Below are 20311 nucleotides of genomic sequence, written 5' to 3'. Positions count from 1 at the left end.
TTATGGACCCTGGAGTTGCGTCGTTCCGTGACCTGCTCCCTGGGCAAGGTGCGGCGCTGCAGCTTAAGAACGCAGAGGAATCCACCGGCCCGGGAGTAGGCGCTCTCAAGGGCAGAATATTTTTCAGGCCCGGACAGCTACATATAAATATTTCCGTCTTTCTTTTTTGGTTTAGCTAGGCAGTTCTTAAGGGTGTAGAATTATCGCAGATTCTCGATATACAACCTCCTCCTTCTCTCTTCTGCCAAGCTGCTTGGGATGTTGAAGAATGGTACTAACGCAATGTTCGCTTTAGGTGCTGAATTTGGAACGCAACTTTACTGTAAGACATGACTGGGCAGCTCAGGGACTTCCGCCTTTTAATTCCGCAAATATTCCTGAGCCCCAGGAACTGTGTGGCGCTCTTTACCCGGGCATAGGCCGGAAGCCAGGTAAACGGAAGGTCCGGGGAAGAGTAAGATGCTGGTGGGACAGAAGTGCAGCAGGGTAGCAGATGCGATGAAAACATCAGGATAGGCGGCTTTTCTCGTAGACGTGCTAGAGGTAACGGGAAAAAAGGAGGGATTCTGTGGAGTGGTGCTGGAGAGGTGGATTCTTGCTCAGTGTTTCCATGTGGAAAGAACTAATCAGTTAAGTTTTTAAATTTTTAATTTAGTTTTAGACGCCGGGCGGGGCCGGGTAGGGCGAGGCCGGGTTGGGCAAGGCCATGCGCGGTGTGAAGCTTTTATGGAAGCCCATTTTATCCTTCATCTCCTAGAGCCTATAGGATTGGACAGTTCAAAATTCGTTAAGTAATTGTCTTTCTGCTATTGAAATGCAATCGCAATTGGCAGTAAGAGGATGGTTATATTTTCCCTCAAGGCCCGCTGTGCACAGAAGAAACTGGGATTAGGCACTGGTAGTGAGGTACTGTCACCTGGCTTCATCTTTGAGTAGCTGGGTGATCTGGGACAGGGCATTTTCCTTCTCATGCCCGCCCTCCTACAGATACGAAATATTAAATGAAAAGTACTTGGAAGGGTGCATGACACATGGCAGCACTTCATAAACAGTGCTAATTGTTAGTGGAGATTTCAAGATGCCGTTAACTGTGAAAATACTCTGTATACATTTGTCCAAACCTATAGAATGTGTCACACCAAAAAGGAACCCTAACGTAAGCAATGGACCCTGGGTGATAATGATGTGCTTGTATACGGTCATATGCTGTAACACGTCCCACTCCAGTGCGGGATGTGGATAGCGGTGGAGGTTGGTGCACCACAGCGGACATATGGGAACTCTACTTTCTGTTCAGTTTTGCTGTGAACCTAAAATTACTCTGAAAAGTAAAGTTTATTAATAAAAATGTAAACAAGACGCCATGTATCATTTTTATCAATTACTGAAATGACCTTATACAGTTGTGTAGCACTTTACAGGTTTCAGAAGAACCCATGAACACAGGACCTCATTGGAGCCTTACAACCTTGAGCCTAGTAGGGCGGGAGGGTTGGCATGGCTGTTTTATTAATGATGCTTCAACTCAAGCTCTTTGGTAGAGAGCACGTGACACTATTTAAAAAAATTAGTCCTCAATTTCCTGATTCAGGATCTTGTGTATGTTTAACAGCTTTCTTTTCTCTATTTTATACATGCAATTCAGTCTTTCACTTGTTAGCTGTTTTGCATGTAAGCGCAAAATCACATAATCTACTTGTCAGTGCATCAGGCATACCTAATATTATTTGCTAACTGATGCAGATCCCTGAAGTAAATTGGCATGTTAGAAGAGTCTTGATGACAATGTAAAAATACGTGTGTTCCTTTATCTCAGAGCAGCAGCTGTCCCGTGGTGTCAAAACGAGGCGGGCGTGGGCACTGTTGAAGGAGTCTGCAAGCTGTAATCACGTCTAGATTTCCAGATAGGTTAAAAGCCTACAACTGGGAAACCTTCACCACTGCACTTCAGCGTTTCAGGGTTCTAGACATTTAAAAAAAGGGTTTTCCTAGTAAGGCCGCCTTGATCCTTACTGTGGAAGGGCAGGTATGATTTCCACCTTACAGGCAAGGAAAATGAACTGCCAAGAGGTTAGAGGGATTTGCTACCCTCTCAGCTGAAGAACAGCAGTCAATGCCAGACTTAGAATTAATTAAGTCTAGAATTCCACTCAGTGAAAAGTGTGCAAAATTCTTTACTACTACTGTCCAAACAAGCTTGCTTTCAAAGAAAAATGTACCGAGCACATCTTTGCAGCTTTATGGAGGTCTGTTAAATTGCTTTTCAATAATTTTTTGTAACACTGTGAACCCTAGTGACCTATCTACCCAGGGCTTTTTCCCATTAGGGAGAGATTTTTTTTTTTTTTAACAGAACCAATGATGAAACACATTTCAAAATGAAAAATAAACTGAAGTTATCTCAACATTTAAGTGACATCTCTAAGTGTGCACATTCCTGCTACTGTACACACTGAGCAGGAGATTAAAAAGTGTAGATTGGGAGTATAAAAAATGGATTTCATGTTTCTGTTTGTTCCTGAGAGAAACAGGAAGGGAGAACTCTGGTAGTGGGGCATTTCTGGAGCTTGTTAAGACAGGCCAGCTGCATGTGAAAGATAGCCACGCCCTGGAAACTGGGCTCAGCAGGGAGCAGATGTACCTGTACCCTATCTGGGGTGCTGAGAAGGGGCGGTGACCAGCACCCAAGTAAAGGGATCGAGGAACCAAGGGCAGTCCATGTTTCAGGTCTGCTGGCAAACACGGGTCACTGTCCCACTGATCCAGTGTGAGGAAGTGAAAATCAAACAAAAAGCTATCAAATACATTGGGCAGAATCTACTGTAGGAATCAGAATAAAATGTAGGAGACTTTTGACATTCTTAAAAGGACATAAGAAAACACGGTTTCTATGAAAAGGAAGAAAATAAGAGCAAACTAAAAGAATGAGAGGGAAAGGAAGGTGGTGGGTGAGGTTAAGTTCAAGAAAATTAGGAGTGCAATGACAAGATTCATGTTAGAAACAGAAAAACAGCAGAATGACACTAAAAAAAGCCAACCAGTCATGGGAAGACTACACTTGACAAGTTTTCCTAACAGGAAGGAAAGAGATGATAGAGGAATTTGAGAAAAGACAAAAGTATTTTTGAGAAACAGAATTATGACTGTATTTTCTCAAATTAAAAAAAAATTGGGTGGTGAGAGATTCACTTTTGTTTCAGATGAAAGTCACTGGTATAAAAGTTACAGGGAGAAATACACACAGAAGCATCCAAGCAGAAAAATAAAACCTAGAAGGGAACAAAAAGTCAGGCTGGCCTCAGTCTTCTGCTATGCCAGAAGTCAACAGAATGACATCAACAGGTTTTTTTAAGAAAGTGTGACAAGAATTTGTATGTCTCATCAAGGTGACTTTCATGCATGAGGGCAAGAGAGGAAATCAGAAGAGGTGCAGCTGAGGAAAGTCACGTAGAGCAGTTTCAGCACCAGGTGCCTAATGCACTTGTTCGTTCACAAGTTTGTGTTCATTCAGAACTGAGTAAGGAATGATTGCTCATTCTTTTTACTATAACTTCTTGATTCTAAGTTAATTTTGATACGATTCTTTAGCTGGAAAATGTCTTCAAGTAATTTGTTTAAAAGGGCACACAAGGCGTGTTACTGTCTGAGCTCCCTCGTGTCCGGGAATGCGTGCCCAGCAAGCACCCCCTGCAGCCTTCTATCTGCGTTCACCCCTGTGCCTCTTATCTGTACGTTCCCAGTGCTCAGCACACACCGGGTGTCAATGAACACCAGGTCTCCTCAGCACAAGTCAAGGGAGCACGGGATAAAGAGGAGCAGATCTGTACTACCCTTCATCCTTGCCCTCCTTTCCTCATGAAACTTAGGACCCTCACTGGAAAGTAATGTGGATAAAATTAAAGGTTGAAATTTTGATTTTATTTCAGTATGATAAATAAACCGAGGCACAGTTCTGACCATGTACTACTTCTGAAGGGCTTGTGAAGTTAGAGAAACATTTCCATGAGGGCTCCAGTCGGACCAAAATGACACCAATCAAACTCATGATTGGCAGAGATTGCCTCTTTAATCTTCAGGGATTTTTAAAAGTTCTCCACCCTAATTTCTGAATATCATAAAAAGTAAAAAGTACTTTTATTTTGTCATTTTTTTGTCTGAAAATGTTTTTAGCAGCAAACAGGACTCTTGTTTTCCTTACTTCATTTTGATGAGCATAGTAGTTATATGTTAACTTACTTAAAATTAGAGACGGGGGGAAAAAAAGCCCCCCAGTGGCACTGCTCATCCACGGAAGGCTCACATAAATAGGTACTCACGTTCACGTTACCACTTCTACAAATATCAATAAAATAAGGTTGTAAATCGTAAATACAGTAGTAGCAGTTCACACATATTTGACACGCTTTCACACAAGGATTCAGTCAACAACAATAAATATAATTTCCCCTCTTCAAAACAAAGAAAAAATTTATAAAGGAAAAAAGGATTAATTTACTTGGAGTTTATCAGCACACCATTTTTAGTGTGCTTTGAGATTATTAAAAACCATGAAATTGTATTCACTGAATACTGGCCCATAGTTACATTTTTTTTTTAACCTGTCTTCTTAAATACATACATCATGGCTTTCTATTAAAATCCTTAAATCTATAGGGATTTGTAGTAGGTAGGACTATATTAAAATTTTTTTTCCTCATTAACAATTTCATTAAGTTAAAAAAAATCTGACATTTCCCTTAAATGTTAAGTTGAAGCCTGATCTATGCTGCTGTGTCCTGTGAAATGAACCTAATTTTCAAAGTGAGTAGGAACGCCTGAGTGGCCATTTAGAGTGCGGCATTTTCCTTCCCTCATGATTCCTGCTGGGTCCTCTTCGCTGAGGCTTTTCCCTGAGTCATATATTTACTGGAAAGGCTACCTAGAGGAGGGGAAAAAACAAAACCCAACATAAATGAAACCATAAAAGCCATAAAATTACTTCTTACTGTTAATTATTCACAGTAACTTTTCATACTGGGGTCACTTGTTTTGAATCAAGTAATTTGGCTAAATATTAAAAAGTATATATAAAACATTATCTATTAAACACAAGCCTTGTCACAGTCTTTCTAAATGCAGACAAGTTGCTAGAGTGACATCATTTTGATACATTTGCATGCTCACTATTTACTGGTACAGGAGGCCAGATGAATTTTTAAAGGCTCTGCTTTGCATATGCAACCAAGTCGAATAAACTGAAGCTGCAAATGCGGACATCGTAGCCACAACTTACTGACTTAAAAAAAAAAAAAAGGAAATTTGTTAGAATGACAGGTGAAGGACAGAAATGAAAATTGCTAATTAAAGCCACATGACAGAAGAGTTAATAAATTTTGTTCTGGAATCTAAACAAATAGATCAATAAAACAAGAAAATTGAGAAATTCCTATGTGATTATGTATAAGAAAGTAGTTATATAACAAAGGTTACACACACTGATTATATACATGTCAAACCAGTGGGGGGAAGTATGGATTGTTCATTAACTGATACCATGTCAAATAAGTAATTTTGGAAAGGGAAGTGTCAGGTAGGTTTCCTTCCTTATATCGTATCCTTCGTCCCCACCTAATTCCAAATGAATTACAGAATTAAATATAAGAGAGTCAAAGTATAAGAAGTAGTGAATATTTATATAATCTTGGGGTGGGAGTTTCCGAAGTATACCATATTATGCTTTATTTATGAAAAGGGTTTGCTATGCTTAGTACTAAAGTTACAAATCAACAGAGAAAAGATGAACATCAATAGATAGCTGGGGAAAGAAAAAGCAATATATGAGAACAGAAGAAAACAGCACATGATTATATAAAAATACTCAATATTAATGGGTAATCAGAGAAATGGAAAGTGAAGTAAGATACTAATTTCTGATCACTAAATTATCTGAAAGAAGATCAGAAGGACAGGGAGGTGGGCAGAAATTTTGCTAGAGGAGTATTCATAGAAATCTTATAATAATTTAAGTATGCAAACAACTCAAATGTCCAGAATTTGTGATATGACTAAGAATATTATGAATACAATAGGATACTAATAGCATGCAGAGAAGGATAATTAGTGATATGAAAAAAGCAGGTTATACTACCACATGAATAGTATTTTCATAAAAACTAGAAATTAAAAAGAAACACTCTTGAAAAAGTCCACCAATTAGGTATTTGGTGCCTCACTTCCCTTATCTGTAAAATGAAGGCAATAATACCTATCCCCTTGGAGCTACTGTGAAGATTAAACGAATTAATACACGTAAAGCAACTGAACAGTACCTGGCACATAGAAGGTGCTCAACAAATGCTATTATCATTATATTGATGTAATAAGATGGGAAGACTTTACCTCTAAAACCTAAACAGTAGCTAATGCTCTAGAATGAAACAAGTATAAATGGCTTTTATTTTCATTTTGCTTAAATATGCTTTCTAAAGCATAAACATGTTAATTACACACATATAAACTGATGCCCCCCAAAAGCAAACTTTTCAGAGTAGGGCATGTAGACAGTCAACGCACAGAGGAAAATGAGGGGTACCAGTCAGGAAGGCTCAAAGCACTCTACTATAGTATACACACCCTATTTATACCATAAAGTGTCTACTGGTCAAAAATACACAGCTCTGATATTCTGACTGCACGAAGTATTGAGGACAGGCTTTTCACTCGAGGGACAAAGTGCCTTATACTTTACACACAATCAAGGTTCCTAAATAGGAACATATAGTTTTAAAGCTATTAGAAGAAAATACAATGGGTATCCTTCTAACCTCAGGTTAGGGAAGAATTTCTTAAAGATAACCTTAAAATCATGAACCACATGACTGTAAAAACCAACCACAGAAAACCAATCATTTGATTATCTCAAAATTAAAAACTGAAGTGGAAATAAGTATAAGGTGAAAGACAAGATATACTGGAGGAAGACATTTGGAATATACATAAAAGTAATGGAGCAGTATTCAGAATAAATGAAGAACCTTTACAATTAACAAGGAAATGAGTGCAATAGGAAAATGGGCAAATGATTTGAACAGACAATTCATAGAAGAGGAACTCCAACTGCCCAGTAAACATACAAAAAGGTGCTTAGCATCACCAGAGTCAAAAAAAAATCCATTAGAACAACACCAAAGTATTTTTCACTCATCAGATTTACTGCCGATGGGAGTGGCGATTGTTTCAACCAATAAGAGGGTAATTTGACAGTATCTAACTAAATTGAAAATGCACCTATACACATATGAAAATGTGCCATGACCTAAAACAATTTGACTTCAAAACCTACAGAATCTCTCATACATGCTCAGTGAGACTCACACAAGAATATTCACTATAACACTGTTTATAACAATAAACAAATCAGATGCAATCTAAACGCTCATGTAGCAGGTAATGGCTATATAAAATATTCTGTACTCATGATGGAATACTGTTAAAAAAAAACTAAATCAATACACAACATATATAAATTTCAAAATCATTTCATTAAATAGATATGAAAAAGCGGGTTGTAGGATATTCTTATTATACAGTGTTATATGTCATTTAAATTTAAAAATTCACTAAGAACATATGTTAAAGGATGCATATGTAAGGGCTCACAAAAGAATGGGAAAGGAACCTGAACTCATAATAATGGATCCTCTAGGATGGAAGGGGACATGACGGACAGAATGGGCCTGGGGATGGTAGTCAAAGAGGACTTCCATCATCTTTTAAAAAAAAGATTGAAAAAATACAAAAAAAAAAAAAAAAGTCAATTATCTACTAGATGGATAGCTGTTATGTTATTTGTAACTTTTTATATTTTTCCCAAAATGTTAAGAAATTTTTCTAAGACTTTTATTGTGTTCTTACTATATTACTTAAACATGTAATCTATATATAAAGATAAATCTCCTTATACCCGAAGAAACTTCATATAAAAAAATGCACATCTGAAAAAATAAAATTACTAGGAATAAAATATGAATGAACTTTTATGTAATCTGGTGGAAGAGCATGAAATTCATAAAACTGTGTAAGTATGACTTGAAACTACCCTAAAGTTGTCTAGATAAGCTACTAAAACAAACAAATATATGTCTGGCAAAACAAATCACAAATGAGGCTGAAAGAATAATGAACTGGTCATGGTGGTGAAGGATACTGTCACACATTTGTCAAAGCATGAATGAATTTCTAAGCAGAACTAAAGACAAAAATGAATAATAAAATATAGAGATACAACATGAAGAAATACACATAAAAACATGTGGAAAATGTTAAGAGTTCAATGGTAATAATAGAAGCTCAAGCAGACTGGCAAAAAAGACTATCCCAACAAAGTGAGAGTATGGGAAAGGTTGTGAATGACTCTGTGAGGCTGTCAACAATCACAATTTGGTAGCACAATCACAATTGCTGGTAGCACTGTCATAATGTGTATACTTTTAAATTTATTTTTCTCCTAAGTGGGAATTTATCCTGAGGAAATAACTAGACAAATACGCAAGTATACATTATAGTGTTTTATATAAACAGTAGTCTTCCAACTTGGGTACATGCACTCCTGCACTGACTTAACAGAACAAATGGGTTAGGAGTTTTAAGAGACCCAGCCACAGCGCCTCAATTTCTATCTGAATTCTTTCTGAGATTGCCTTTGTGGTCCAGGCTTTGGGCTGGTTCTCAGGAACCATACCAGTTTTCCTCTCCCCTTTCACTGAAGAGACGCGTAGCTCCTAACCACCCACATCTTAATGTGGTACGTTACTCTGGGGTAAAAAAGCCTTGGGAGCAGGGAGGCAAACAAAATGCTGGAATCTATGAGAAACGTGAATGCCTCTAATAAAACCTCACATTTTTAGCTTTCATAAAATTACACTGATAGTTAATGACCATCACAAATAATTTCTGATGATGCAATAATTACTATGTGATTTTTGGACACTTAATTTAAAAGGAAAGAAAATAACTGAGTGGCATTGTAGTAATACATCTTCCATTCCCACACTCTTAAAGGTTATTTCTATGATTTTTAATTTGCTAACCATAAAGACTACTGAGGTTTCTCAATGTTTACCAGCTATAAAACCAGAAAGAATAGGAACAGAAATAATTCATTGTTTCATTCCTGCAATAAGTAGTAATGATCCAAAGATACATGAATGCATGGGGAAAAAAATCCCACCTAAGTAAATGACAGTCGTTTTCAGAACGTAAACATAAAAAGTAATTTTTAATCAAGATTTGTAACATTTGTTTTGGTCAATTATATTATTCTGATAACTATAAAAACAATTTAGAAGAAATGTTTACACTTTAAGGTTTAATAAAAGCTTAAAAATCCAATTTATATAAATACTTTTGTTGCAGATACGGAGGATAGGCCGATCGATAAAATGCTTGAAATACATATGATAAAAATATATCATCTTGAGATAAAAGTCCACAGAAGTGAAACAAAGGAATTCAAGGACAGAAAACATGATATAAAATTTCTGCAATGATATATTTCATTTGATACATTTAAGGCTGATTTAAAATCTTTGTTTTTAAAAATGCCAATATTTACAAAAAACCTCCAAAAATTACATGCTTTGCAACTATGATGAAAAAGTGAGATATCTACCTAGAAATACATGAGAAGATATATGGGTGGTTCAACATCTTGGTGGAGAGTGTGAAAGCAAAAAAGTTTTGAAGACGTTGATACAACAAGTATTTGAAAAAAGCTAGTCTATTAATAAGGAATGAGTAAATAATGTATATTCATGTACTGGAATATCAAGTAGGGTATGAAAATGAATGATCTCTATGGATTGATAACAGATTATAAGATAGAGAATAAGATCTCCTCATACGATTTTTAAAAAGCGCTTCTATTATTTTTAATTTACTGTCATAAAGACCATTGTGGTTTTCCTTTTGTAAGTAGGCTTGAACATTTTGGTCAAGGAAAAAAGTTGTGTAAGTATTCATCATCATGACGGAGAAAAGGTATCTACCAATCTCTTACAGCATCTCCAATTTTTAAGATTTCAAACCATGGGATTAAAATGGAACAGATGAAGAAATAGAGGTAGTTTCTTTGGAAAAGTGATTTTCTTTGAAAAAATAGGGGAAGATTAAGAGATAGAAACTGTTAGTTGGACATTTCTCATACCGAATGGTTTGTGACTATGGTTCGCCAATCTCCACATACTCTTGTTTTGTTAAAAATTTCCCTTATATATTTGTCCTAGAAGTTAGAAGAGACAATTACAGCAAGGTTGGAGACTTTCTGTTAACTACAGTATTAAGGGCAATAATAATTTATTGAGTGACATATGCGCCAGATGCTGTTAAGGGCTTTACATATATGAAATTAATCCTTAATTGGCCTGTGAGATATTAGCCCCAGTTTATCGACGAGGAAACTGAGGCACTGAGAGGTTCGGTTACTTGACAGAGTTAATACAGCTAGTAAGTGACTGGGCTGGATTTCAAACTCCAGCAAGTCTGACTTTAAAGCATATTCTTGGCCATTCTTCCTCTTAGTCTTCTTTATCCCTTCCACATGAGTATCCCTAATCAATAAAACTTACTGCACATCTAAGGCACTGCTGTAGCTGTGTGTGTGCAGGGGAGGGAGGTAACAACGAAGACCAAGGAAATTCATGGGATTCTCTATCTGCCACTGTCTCAGTTGAGAGTTAAAAATTACAGTAGTCCTTAACTATAGCCTTGTGGGAAGGAATGGAGGTAGGTATCAGGAGAGGAACGAGAACTTGGTTGAGTGCACACTACCAACTGGGTGCTTTCATCTCAGCACCCGATGAGATAGATGGGGTTATTGGCAGTTTTATGGGTAAGACACCTGCAGCTCAGAGGAGCTGATCTCTTTTAAGGTCAGTGTAGCTAACGTGTGAGGGCAGGGGCTGTCCATACCAGCAGGCTCTGGTTAGGGGACTACTCGCGCGCCATAGACACGTTGGTACTGTGGAAAGGAAGAGCTTTGCAGAAACTTGATATGACATGCAGTTGAGACATATTTCACATTTATAACAACACAGATAATTTGTATAAATTTATCATGGATAGATTTTGACAATATTAACAGTTGTCATGTATTTGCTTGGAGAGTTTAATTTATTGGAAAGGATAAATTTTAACCACCTATAAATGGTTTTTTCCTGGTATAAAGTAAACATATAAATATGTAATAAATTGTAATAACATTTTTTTCTGTAGTAAATTTAAGTTTCAAGTTTTTACAGTTCCTCGAAAGATTTATAAATATGTAAGCCTTTTGCTCAGAAGATAATTTATTGAAATGCTAACTTATTGTCAATTGGTAATGCCATTTTTAGGCATATGTCTAACATCTGTATTTCTCCCCTACTTAAAAAAATTACAAAATCATAATAAAATGTTACTTTTAAGACGTGTAAAACCTTTAGCAGAGGCAATGCTGATGGATGCCCTGCAGGAATACCATCGCCATCACCACCCCCACCAACTTCTGCTCTGGCTACGTGCAGGTACTATTCCAAGTGCTTTTACACGGATTTCTCAACAGCCCTTGTAACAGATGAGGAAACTAAAGCAAGTAGAGGATAAGATCACAAAGTTAGAAACCACAGCATGCAATCTTGACGGCAAAGCCAATATTCATAAACACCTTATCCTTGGCAAAACAAACATCTCAACTAAGCAAAGATCAGTATTTTCTTATGTAAGATGTTCTGGAAATACCTGTTCAAGGCTGAAGCTTGTAAAAATAGCACTCTTTTGGCTTGCTTACATCTGGTAGCTAAGTGACCCTCAAGCTCTCAGAGGATCTATGGGAAACAATCCTACAAACTGTGGTGGACTCTGTTTCCCATACACTTTCATCTGCTGAAGTCACTTCCAAAGGTGGCTTGTCAGTCTCCTCATCCATCTGTCATGGCTGCTCCTGCTGTCAATCAAATTCTCTCACAATAGGCCCTGTCCTCATTTCACTCTATTTCATTTTGATGGTTTTCCTTGTGGAACTTTTCCTGTTTTTTAAGTCCATGCATTCCACTGAGAACTACAAAACCTTCCCAGGGAAGAGATGCTCTCGCGTGTTCTTACAGAGTCCCCTGCATCTTTACCTTTCATGGACACCGTATTCCCCTTTTGGTTAAGGTAGCAATTCTTTGAAGATTTCTGCTCTCTGGGTCATTGTGCCTCGCTATCATACCAATCTCAACATTCACGCTTTTAAAATTTTGATTGTGAAGAGATCTGATGCCACTTCAAATGCTTCCCCCAACCATTTAGAAAAACCCAACTGTAAAATTCACTTACCATAAAAATGCCTATTTCTATGTAGATCATTTTTTATACTGGAGTTAATTCATTTTGGTACTGACAGAATCGGAAGCATTTAAACAATTTAATAATTTCATTTTCCCCCCTTGTTAACAACATTTAAAGTAGAGACAACCAAACACTCTTTGCCTGGCACTTTCTTAGCTTTTCCAGGGTGAGATCACTGCGCCCTGGCTTCCTGCAGCCTGGGCTGCAGAAAGCAGGGAAGAGCTCCCCCTACTGTGGGGCCCTGGGAGCGCTCTCTCAGTAACCGAAAACTGATGGTAGAGACAGCTTAGCCTCTTCACACTCTGCAGCTAACACAGGTACCTCTCAATCTAAAAGCAAATACTGATTGCACATTAGCAATAAGACACGATGTGAAAAAGCTGAGCATAAACTATGCGGCTTGTTTTACATTATATACAAAAAATGTCAGGTTATATCAATGAAGTTTTAAAATGTCAAAAACTTTTCTCATCGACTATACAATCAAATTAAAGAGTACACTTGCTCTATTTGATTATATAATTTCTCTCCTTTAACCCTACTTTACTGAACAAGATAGGACAAGATATGAGACAGACAGACAGAGAGAGACATACTAAACAAGGTTACTAAAGGTGTCTACAGGCCAGAACTCAGATGTTTGCATCATGTTTTATAGTTTCATCCCTTACTAAAAGAAAAAAGCTGAAAAAGTGATACAGTATATGTTAGTTACTTTGATTTCTCTATTCCCCTTCAAATTTCTGCCTTCTCTTTCAGGATTCAAAACACTCTCAAAACACCTAAGAAAGGCCTCACAGCCTCCCATCTCCCCCTCCCTTTCATCAGCACCCTTCCTTGGGCCTGGGGACTGGGTGGGGATGGGGGTCCTGGCACTGTGCACCCACAACTGAGATGAGGTAGCCTGCAATCCTTCCAGCACTTCTCAGCACAACTCCCTACAATCGGGTTTTTCTGCCCTCTGCTCCAAAGAAACGGCTCTTTTAAAGTCACAGTGAGTGACTTCTGTGTTGCCAGATAAAATGCTGAATTCTTAGTCCACCCTGCACAGATCTATGAGCAGCAATTCGCACGAACAGTCAAAGTTAACTCTCCTTCTCTGGGGCACTTTCTCCACGTGGACTCCAGGACCCAACTCACTGCTTCTTCTCCCCCAGAAACCATTTCTCCTCTGTCTCTTTTATTTTGCCTGAGTCTTCACATGCATTTCTCTTTTCTGTCTGCATGTACTTCCTAGGTGACCCCACTCAGAGTCGGGGCTTCACTACCACCTACCACACGCTGATCACAAGCAAATTTGTATCTGCAGCCTGGACTTCTGCTCTAAACGCCAGGCTCCTAGATCCACTTGGCTACTCAACATCTCTACCCCATTATCTAGCAGGTCTGTTAAAACTTTCTTTACTAAAACTGAACTCTATTTCTCCCCATAATCTGCACTTCCTGACCGTTTCCCAGCACAAGAAATTCAAACTCCATTCTTCTTGTTGCTCAGATCAAAAATTGCAGTGTCAGCTCTGATTTTCAAAATCTTACGATTTTCTGTCATGCTTTATCGTCCAACCCATCAACAGATCATGTTGGTGCTATCTTCAAAGTCTCCAGAACATGACCAGTCCTCACTTCCTCCACTGCTCCCACCCAAGTCTAAGCTGTCCTCACTTCTTCCCTGAACAGCAGCAGGAGCCTCCTCACTGGTTTGAATTTTCACCCTTGCCTCCTCACAGCAGCTGTAGTGAACCTTTTAAACAATTCAGACAATATCACTGCTTTGCTCAAAACCCTCCAACAGCTGTCCATCTCATGGAGAGGAAAAACCCATCCCGACCGCTGCTGAAGGAGCCACGTGACCCAGCTAGGTGTACACCGACCTTACCTCTGACCACCCTCCCCACCCCCATCCCACTTAATGTCACCCACTTAGGACAAAACTATTTTCAGCTCTGCTGTAACAGTCTAACTCCAATTTCTTCTTGACTTGCTCCTTCCTTTCATTTGATTCTTTACTTTTTAAACGTTACTTTATCAGACAGGCCACCTCCATACCCATTCTCTTTCCCTTTTCCTGCTGTACATTTCTTATTTCTTAGCACCTGTCGCCACATGAAATATTTCTGTCTCTCTTCTGACAAGAATGTAGAGTAAAAGAGAGAAGGGGCTTTGCTGGTTCACTGCTGTATGCTGTATCTTCAGTGTTTAGGTCCACACTCTGCACTTGGAGGAGGCTGGGAGTGGGGAGTGGAGGACGTGTGGCTTAATAATTATCTGCTGAAGGAATGAATAAATGATGTAGCTGAGAGGGAGTTCAGTCCAATGATTATTTTCTTTCTTTACTCTGGTGCATGGCAAATAACCTTCATGAGGAGAATATACTGCTAACAAGACAGTGGCAATTTCAAAGCAGAAACAAAAAGTGTAGAAGAAAAACAAATACCTGAAGACTATGGTTCCTACTCAAGGATGGTATAAGAGTCACCTAGGACACTTAAAAAATATATAGGCCCAAGCCGAACCCCTGAAAAACCTGATTAAGGAAGTGAGGGTGGGGGCAGGGCAGCTGTATTTTTAAAATTTCCCCCAAGTGATTCTGATGTCCAACCCCTGTTAAAACCACTTACTCAAAGGAAGCACCTCAAAAGGCATGTGGTAAACTATGCAGTAAATAAAATAACACACATTTGTTTTTTTTTTTTAAACCCACATACCTGACTGGGGACTCAAAAATATAGATGTTTTTTGTTTCTTTTGGTCTTCATGTAAATGCACTGCCTAAAAAATGAAATAGACTGGTTTACAAAGTCGAAAGGAACAACATCCGAAACAGCCTGACAACTGTAACCATATCCAAGGAGAGCTGAAATTAGGCATGAGGGTGGCAGAACTTTGCAAGTTAATTGAGAAGCGAGACACATATGCAGGACTCCTTAAAGCACGCCCGGCCAGCCGGCGCACAGCAAGCCTCACCGCACACCGCCCGCACCGAGGGCAGAGCAGAGGAGCCGGGGGGTCAGCCAGAAGGACAGAGGGCAGGGCCTGGGGCCGCCCAGCACCTCCTGAGCACCTGGCACAGAGCAGCTAGCACTCAGTGAGTATTTGCGGGAGAGACAGATGATGGGAGGGCTGCCTGCTCAGGTCTGAGCTAGGTTTACCTGAACAAATGTGCCAGCTGGTCTCAAAGAAGAAGGGGATCCAAATACACAGTCTGATTTAGACAGACCTGAGAAAGAAATCAGCACTTTGTGTTCCTACTTGAGATTGAAAATAGTAGCCCTGTTCTCAAACTTTCATGGCTAGGCTTCCTGTTTCCACGATAGAAGCTCCATTCAGCATATCATGTGGACAAAATTATAACGTATTTGAAGAAATAAGAGGGAGTAACCTAGTTTTCAGACGTGAAGCAGCTGACGACTTTCAACTGCTGCTGGAGGGACTCACCATACTCTAGCCCCACTCCTCCCTTCGCTATTTTGCTTTTGTATTATGATGACGACTTGATTTGTAATCAAGTCATCACAGTATAAAGCAATGTTTACACATTCAGGTCACATCGCGACTTGAATGTGTAAACACTGAATTCTGAAGAGACCAAGATTCTAGTGCTTTCGGTAGGTTTGGTAATCCCCCATCCCCGCCCCAGGATATCACCTCTCTCTTTGATTTGCTGCCGTCCTCCAGCCGGCCAGATCATTGCTCTAACTATTCTGAGGACTTCACTGGTAGACAAAATTAAAACTCGCTACTAGCTAGGAAGAAGAAATCCATCCAAGCGGGGGGAACGCAGGGCCATTCTTCCACCACTTGGTTGGACCAAAGAGGAACGCAACGCGAATGTGCTTCCTGCTCTGCGTACACACACACCTTGAATTCTTCTGAAGGGCAGCCTACAAATGTAATTTTGGTAAGACTATTACATCTTCTCTACACTGTTTACAGTTTCCTCATCTGTAAACTGGGGATATCAATAATACCACATTTATGGGGCTGTGGTGAAAATCTGATGAGATTACCCATGTGAAGTACTTAAAATAGTGCCTGACCCACAGTAAGTGCTCAGTGAGTGTTAGCTATTGCTATTATTTTAACTTCTTTAACGTATGTTACCTCTTATAAAGAAAAATCATTTTATTCTGGTTTATGTCTCTTGTGAGAGCAAAAAAATTTGAATTTGAATCTGTCTGAGTTTCTCAGAAGTCAGGCAAGCTGGCGCTGTACCTCTCATAAACATTTAAGTCCTATTTTAAACCAATAATTAAACAATTAAAAAATATACTTCTTTTCATATAAAGCTTATTATAAAAAAATAAAAAGAGCTGATCTGAAAGTTTTCTGTCTTAAAAAAAAGAAATACTATATTCCTGATATGATATAAAATGGAAGAGAGGCATTACTGTTCTAGGAACAACATAGCTTTTTAAGGAAATTGCCAGCAGTGCTGGCTTTTTTATGTTATCCATAAATATTTACATCTGAGGATGGGAACAGGGTTACTACTTTAATCAGAAACATTTCTCAGGGTTCCATTTCTACGCTAATCAAATTTCACCCACTTTCACAGGCTCGTTCTGAGAAAACAAAGCGAGAGTGTACAGACTGCTTTGTAAATCCTGACTTACCCCCTACACACGAGGTACCCTTACTCTTGATACAGTCTGTTAAAAAGGTGCCCACGATGGATGCTTCACCCATTTAACAGAAAAGGTGGATCCAGATCCGACAACTCAGAGGGGCAAGACTTATGGATGGTTTTCAACTATGGACTGATAATATATTTCTCCTCATCGTAAGAATAATCATGCTCACTGCAGAAAAGTATTAAAATGATGAAATGCAAAGATAGCCCCCCGTAACTCTCCTCTGCGGGTAGAGCCGCTGATAACCATGTAACCCATCTCTTTCTACGTGTATTTACACAACACACGTGGTTCGCGGCGCACACGGTATGCTGTCCTGAGATCACTTCAGCTGTGCCGCCCCCACGGTCGTTCAGTTTCCATTTCAAAAGTGCATGCAATGAGTGGCAGTGCTCAAGCGGTAGCTTGTTTTCTGGCTGCTTAGGCTTTGTTTTTTAGGTACTGGGGATGACCAGGGCTCCAATTTACTGATAATCTTATTAGAAAAGTCAACCAAATGACTTTGATAAGCCTCTCAATAAAACCAGGAATAAGTGTTTAAGACATTTAAAGGCTCAGAATTAAAGGCCAGGGGAGGTGGGTTCACCTTCTTAAAAACAAAATCTTTTCCAGTAAAGAGATCTGTTAAAGAAATGAATATAACTAAGATAGTTGAGAACTCTAAAAAAGAGATCTCCTTTGAGATGTGAGGGCAAACATCAAGGTGTGATTGGTGTCCATACCTGAAGAGCCTTTAAACTGCGGGCATTCCTTTTTAATGTGCCCTTCTCGTCCACAAATAAAACAGCGTTTTTCTCTTAAGTCTTTGTCATCCTGTCTTTTCCATTTTTCCATGGGTGGCCTGAGAACTTTCTCTCTCCCCGGGTCGACAGCTGCCCTCACTGGCTTGGCTTTCTGAGCTGTGCACTGTATGGGCTTATCTTCTTTTGCTGACACCTCCCTCTCTGTGTACTTGTTTTGAATTTCTTTGTCTTCTTTGCTTCTTTTCTCTTTGTTCTCAGGGTATCTTTGGTTCAGGGTATCGTCCTGATCTCGCCGTCGCCTCACTCTGCAGAAGATATAATACTAGTAAGAAAAATCTAAACAGAAACCTAAACAAAATACTAAGACCCCTCCAGGTTTAGGAGATAACCAGACATGGAAGGCATCACAGGGAAAACAAAATTTTTTTTATTTTTAACAAATTTAAGTCCACATTAAGAAGTAACCTCAGGGCTTAAGGCTGTAGCTTTTCTTTTTCATTTTCATAGTTTTTCTAGTGCTATAAAATCAGTTTTTGCAATTAGTGGAACTTCTTAATTCAATATCTACTTTGATAATGATGTAATGAAACTCAAATCATCCTTGGAGTGATTTCTTAAACCTTTCTGGCCCAGCAGCATTCTTTACTAGCACTGGAAACTTGTGACATGAAACTTTAATTTCACAAACAACGGTTACAGAGATTTATGTTCTTAAAATGTCAGTTACTTCTTCCTTGCCCTGCATGATCAGTGACTATTATCTGAATAAAAAATAAAGTACTAAATAAGAGCCTCAAATTCCAGATGGTGAGTTATTTTAGGTAGCATGTTTTTAAATAGGAATATTATCGTCCAGTTAAAAATACTACCACCACCCAAAACCATGAATATGTCCCAAGCAAGCAACCAAAACCACATCCCCCTCTGCCCTTCTGCAATCATTATCAGAAGAAAGGATGGCAACCAAATTGAGTAGGTCACCATAGCAATTATTAAGAGTTAAAATGCATACAGGTGAAGGGTCCTACAGTCCAGTGAGCCATCAGTGAGTCTGAATCCCAACATGGTACACCCCAGTTATTGTACATTAGAAATGTACTGAGATCCTAAAAAAATCCATTTTACTTTTCATTGACTGAAATGATTCTAAACTTCTCACTGCTATAAAAGGAAAAAATTTCGGTTTCCTCTTTTCTTCTTCCATCCCTGTTGGAGAGTGTGATAACCAAATGATGGAGTGATGATTAGGCTCGTGACCAAAATTAGGAAGGGGGACCACACCCAGAAGACTGTCTTCTGTACACCCTAGTTAACCCTAGTCATCTGCACTTAAAGCCATGCTTTAAAAATGACTTCACTTTCATTGTAAAATATCTCAAATTTATCTCAGAACTGCTGGATTTAATACAAGTTTATTTTCTGTTACAACAGCACCTCATGTAAAAACTGATACAGTAAGAAAATAAAAACAAAACCACCCCTTTTGAACATTCACTTACTTTCTCCTCAAAGGACAATCCTTCATGAAGTGTCCAATTTTCCCACAAATTCGGCAACATCTATCATTTGGGGCCAGCTCTCCTTCAGTCAGCACATCTGGATCAAAAAAGTACTCCTGGCAGAACATAAATATATAGAAGTCTGAACTATTAACGTGAGATCCAAACACCCAAAACTCACCAATATCAATCAGGGATCTTATATCTTATGTTGCTCAATAATTATTTAAAATAATCGACATAGGATTATCTCAAATAACTTTTATTAAACTGTTTAATTCCAAAAATCTAAAGCCAGTGAGTGGGTCTAATTCAGAATAGGTTTACCTAAATTCATTTTGGTTATTCCTTTTTGTCATGCAAAACGATGTTTAACCATAAAGGTAGCTCTTCCCCTAGCACACTTCTTTTTTTTTTTTTTTTTTTAAGTTTTCTTTGAGATGGGAAGGTAGGTAATTAAGTTTACTCATTTATTTACTTTTTTTTTTAGAGGAGGTACTGGGGATTGAACCCGGGACCTCATGCACGCTAAGCATGCACTCTACCACTTTGAGCTATACCCTCCCCCACCCCAGCACACTTCCAAACAAGAGCATTACACATTCTTCCTGTGAGTCAGCTTCCTAGGATTTAGGGGAAGCTGAGCCCAGGTACAAAGGCTTCATTTTCTCATAAAATGAAAAGGCTAAAGCCTAATGAATTGAGAAACATGATCTGCATTACACAGATTTCATAGAGAAAAAGAAGCTCTGTGCTGTTGCTCTGTTGTGGCTTCTGAAGGAAAATAGCAGAGGAAAGGAAAGACAACAGTCTGGACTCTAGCCCCTTTGCCACTGAAATCAAGGTGGACACCAGCAGAACTGGCATCAGCTGGGAGCTTGCAGGACACGCAGTCTTGGGCCCTACCCCAGACCTCCTGAATCAGAATCTGCATTTTAACAAAATCCTCAGGTGACTTCCGTGAACAAGTTTCATAAGCATGGTGTAGGAGACGGCCACAGCAGTAGCTAGTGAAAACTAGATGCAGAGATGTGATCAAATGCTGAACAAGCTTGTACACCCAGTCGCTTAAGGTTCACTTAAGAAGTCTTTA

The 20311-nt window shown here is 38.8% G+C and overlaps 1 protein-coding gene across 8 annotated transcripts in view; it reads right to left on the bottom strand.

Moving 5' to 3' along the window:
• Positions 1-3896: 3896 nt before the first annotated feature.
• The window catches only part of TUT7 (terminal uridylyl transferase 7), a 57659-nt gene continuing 41244 nt past the window's right edge, over positions 3897-20311 (bottom strand). For 5 of the 8 annotated variants that reach the window (XM_031447323.2, XM_031447325.2, XM_031447322.2 and 2 more), the window contains 5 exons: positions 19219-19334; positions 17699-18024; positions 15495-15562; positions 15051-15114; positions 3897-4918 (listed from right to left, as the gene is read on the bottom strand). In XM_031447323.2, the coding sequence (XP_031303183.1) occupies positions 4851-4918; positions 15051-15114; positions 15495-15562; positions 17699-18024; positions 19219-19334 (642 nt within the window). In that variant the 3' untranslated portion in view covers positions 3897-4850. The remainder of the gene's footprint in view (positions 4919-15050; positions 15115-15494; positions 15563-17698; positions 18025-19218; positions 19335-20311) is intronic. The other 3 variants (XM_064490112.1, XM_064490113.1, XM_031447330.2) reach the window with 3 other exon arrangements.

The sequence above is a fragment of the Camelus dromedarius genome, chromosome 10 (genome assembly GCF_036321535.1).
Source record: "Camelus dromedarius isolate mCamDro1 chromosome 10, mCamDro1.pat, whole genome shotgun sequence".
Classification (NCBI taxonomy): domain Eukaryota; kingdom Metazoa; phylum Chordata; class Mammalia; order Artiodactyla; family Camelidae; genus Camelus; species Camelus dromedarius.
Note: the sequence above shows the minus strand (reverse complement) of the source record. Positions and strands in the feature narration are given on the sequence as shown.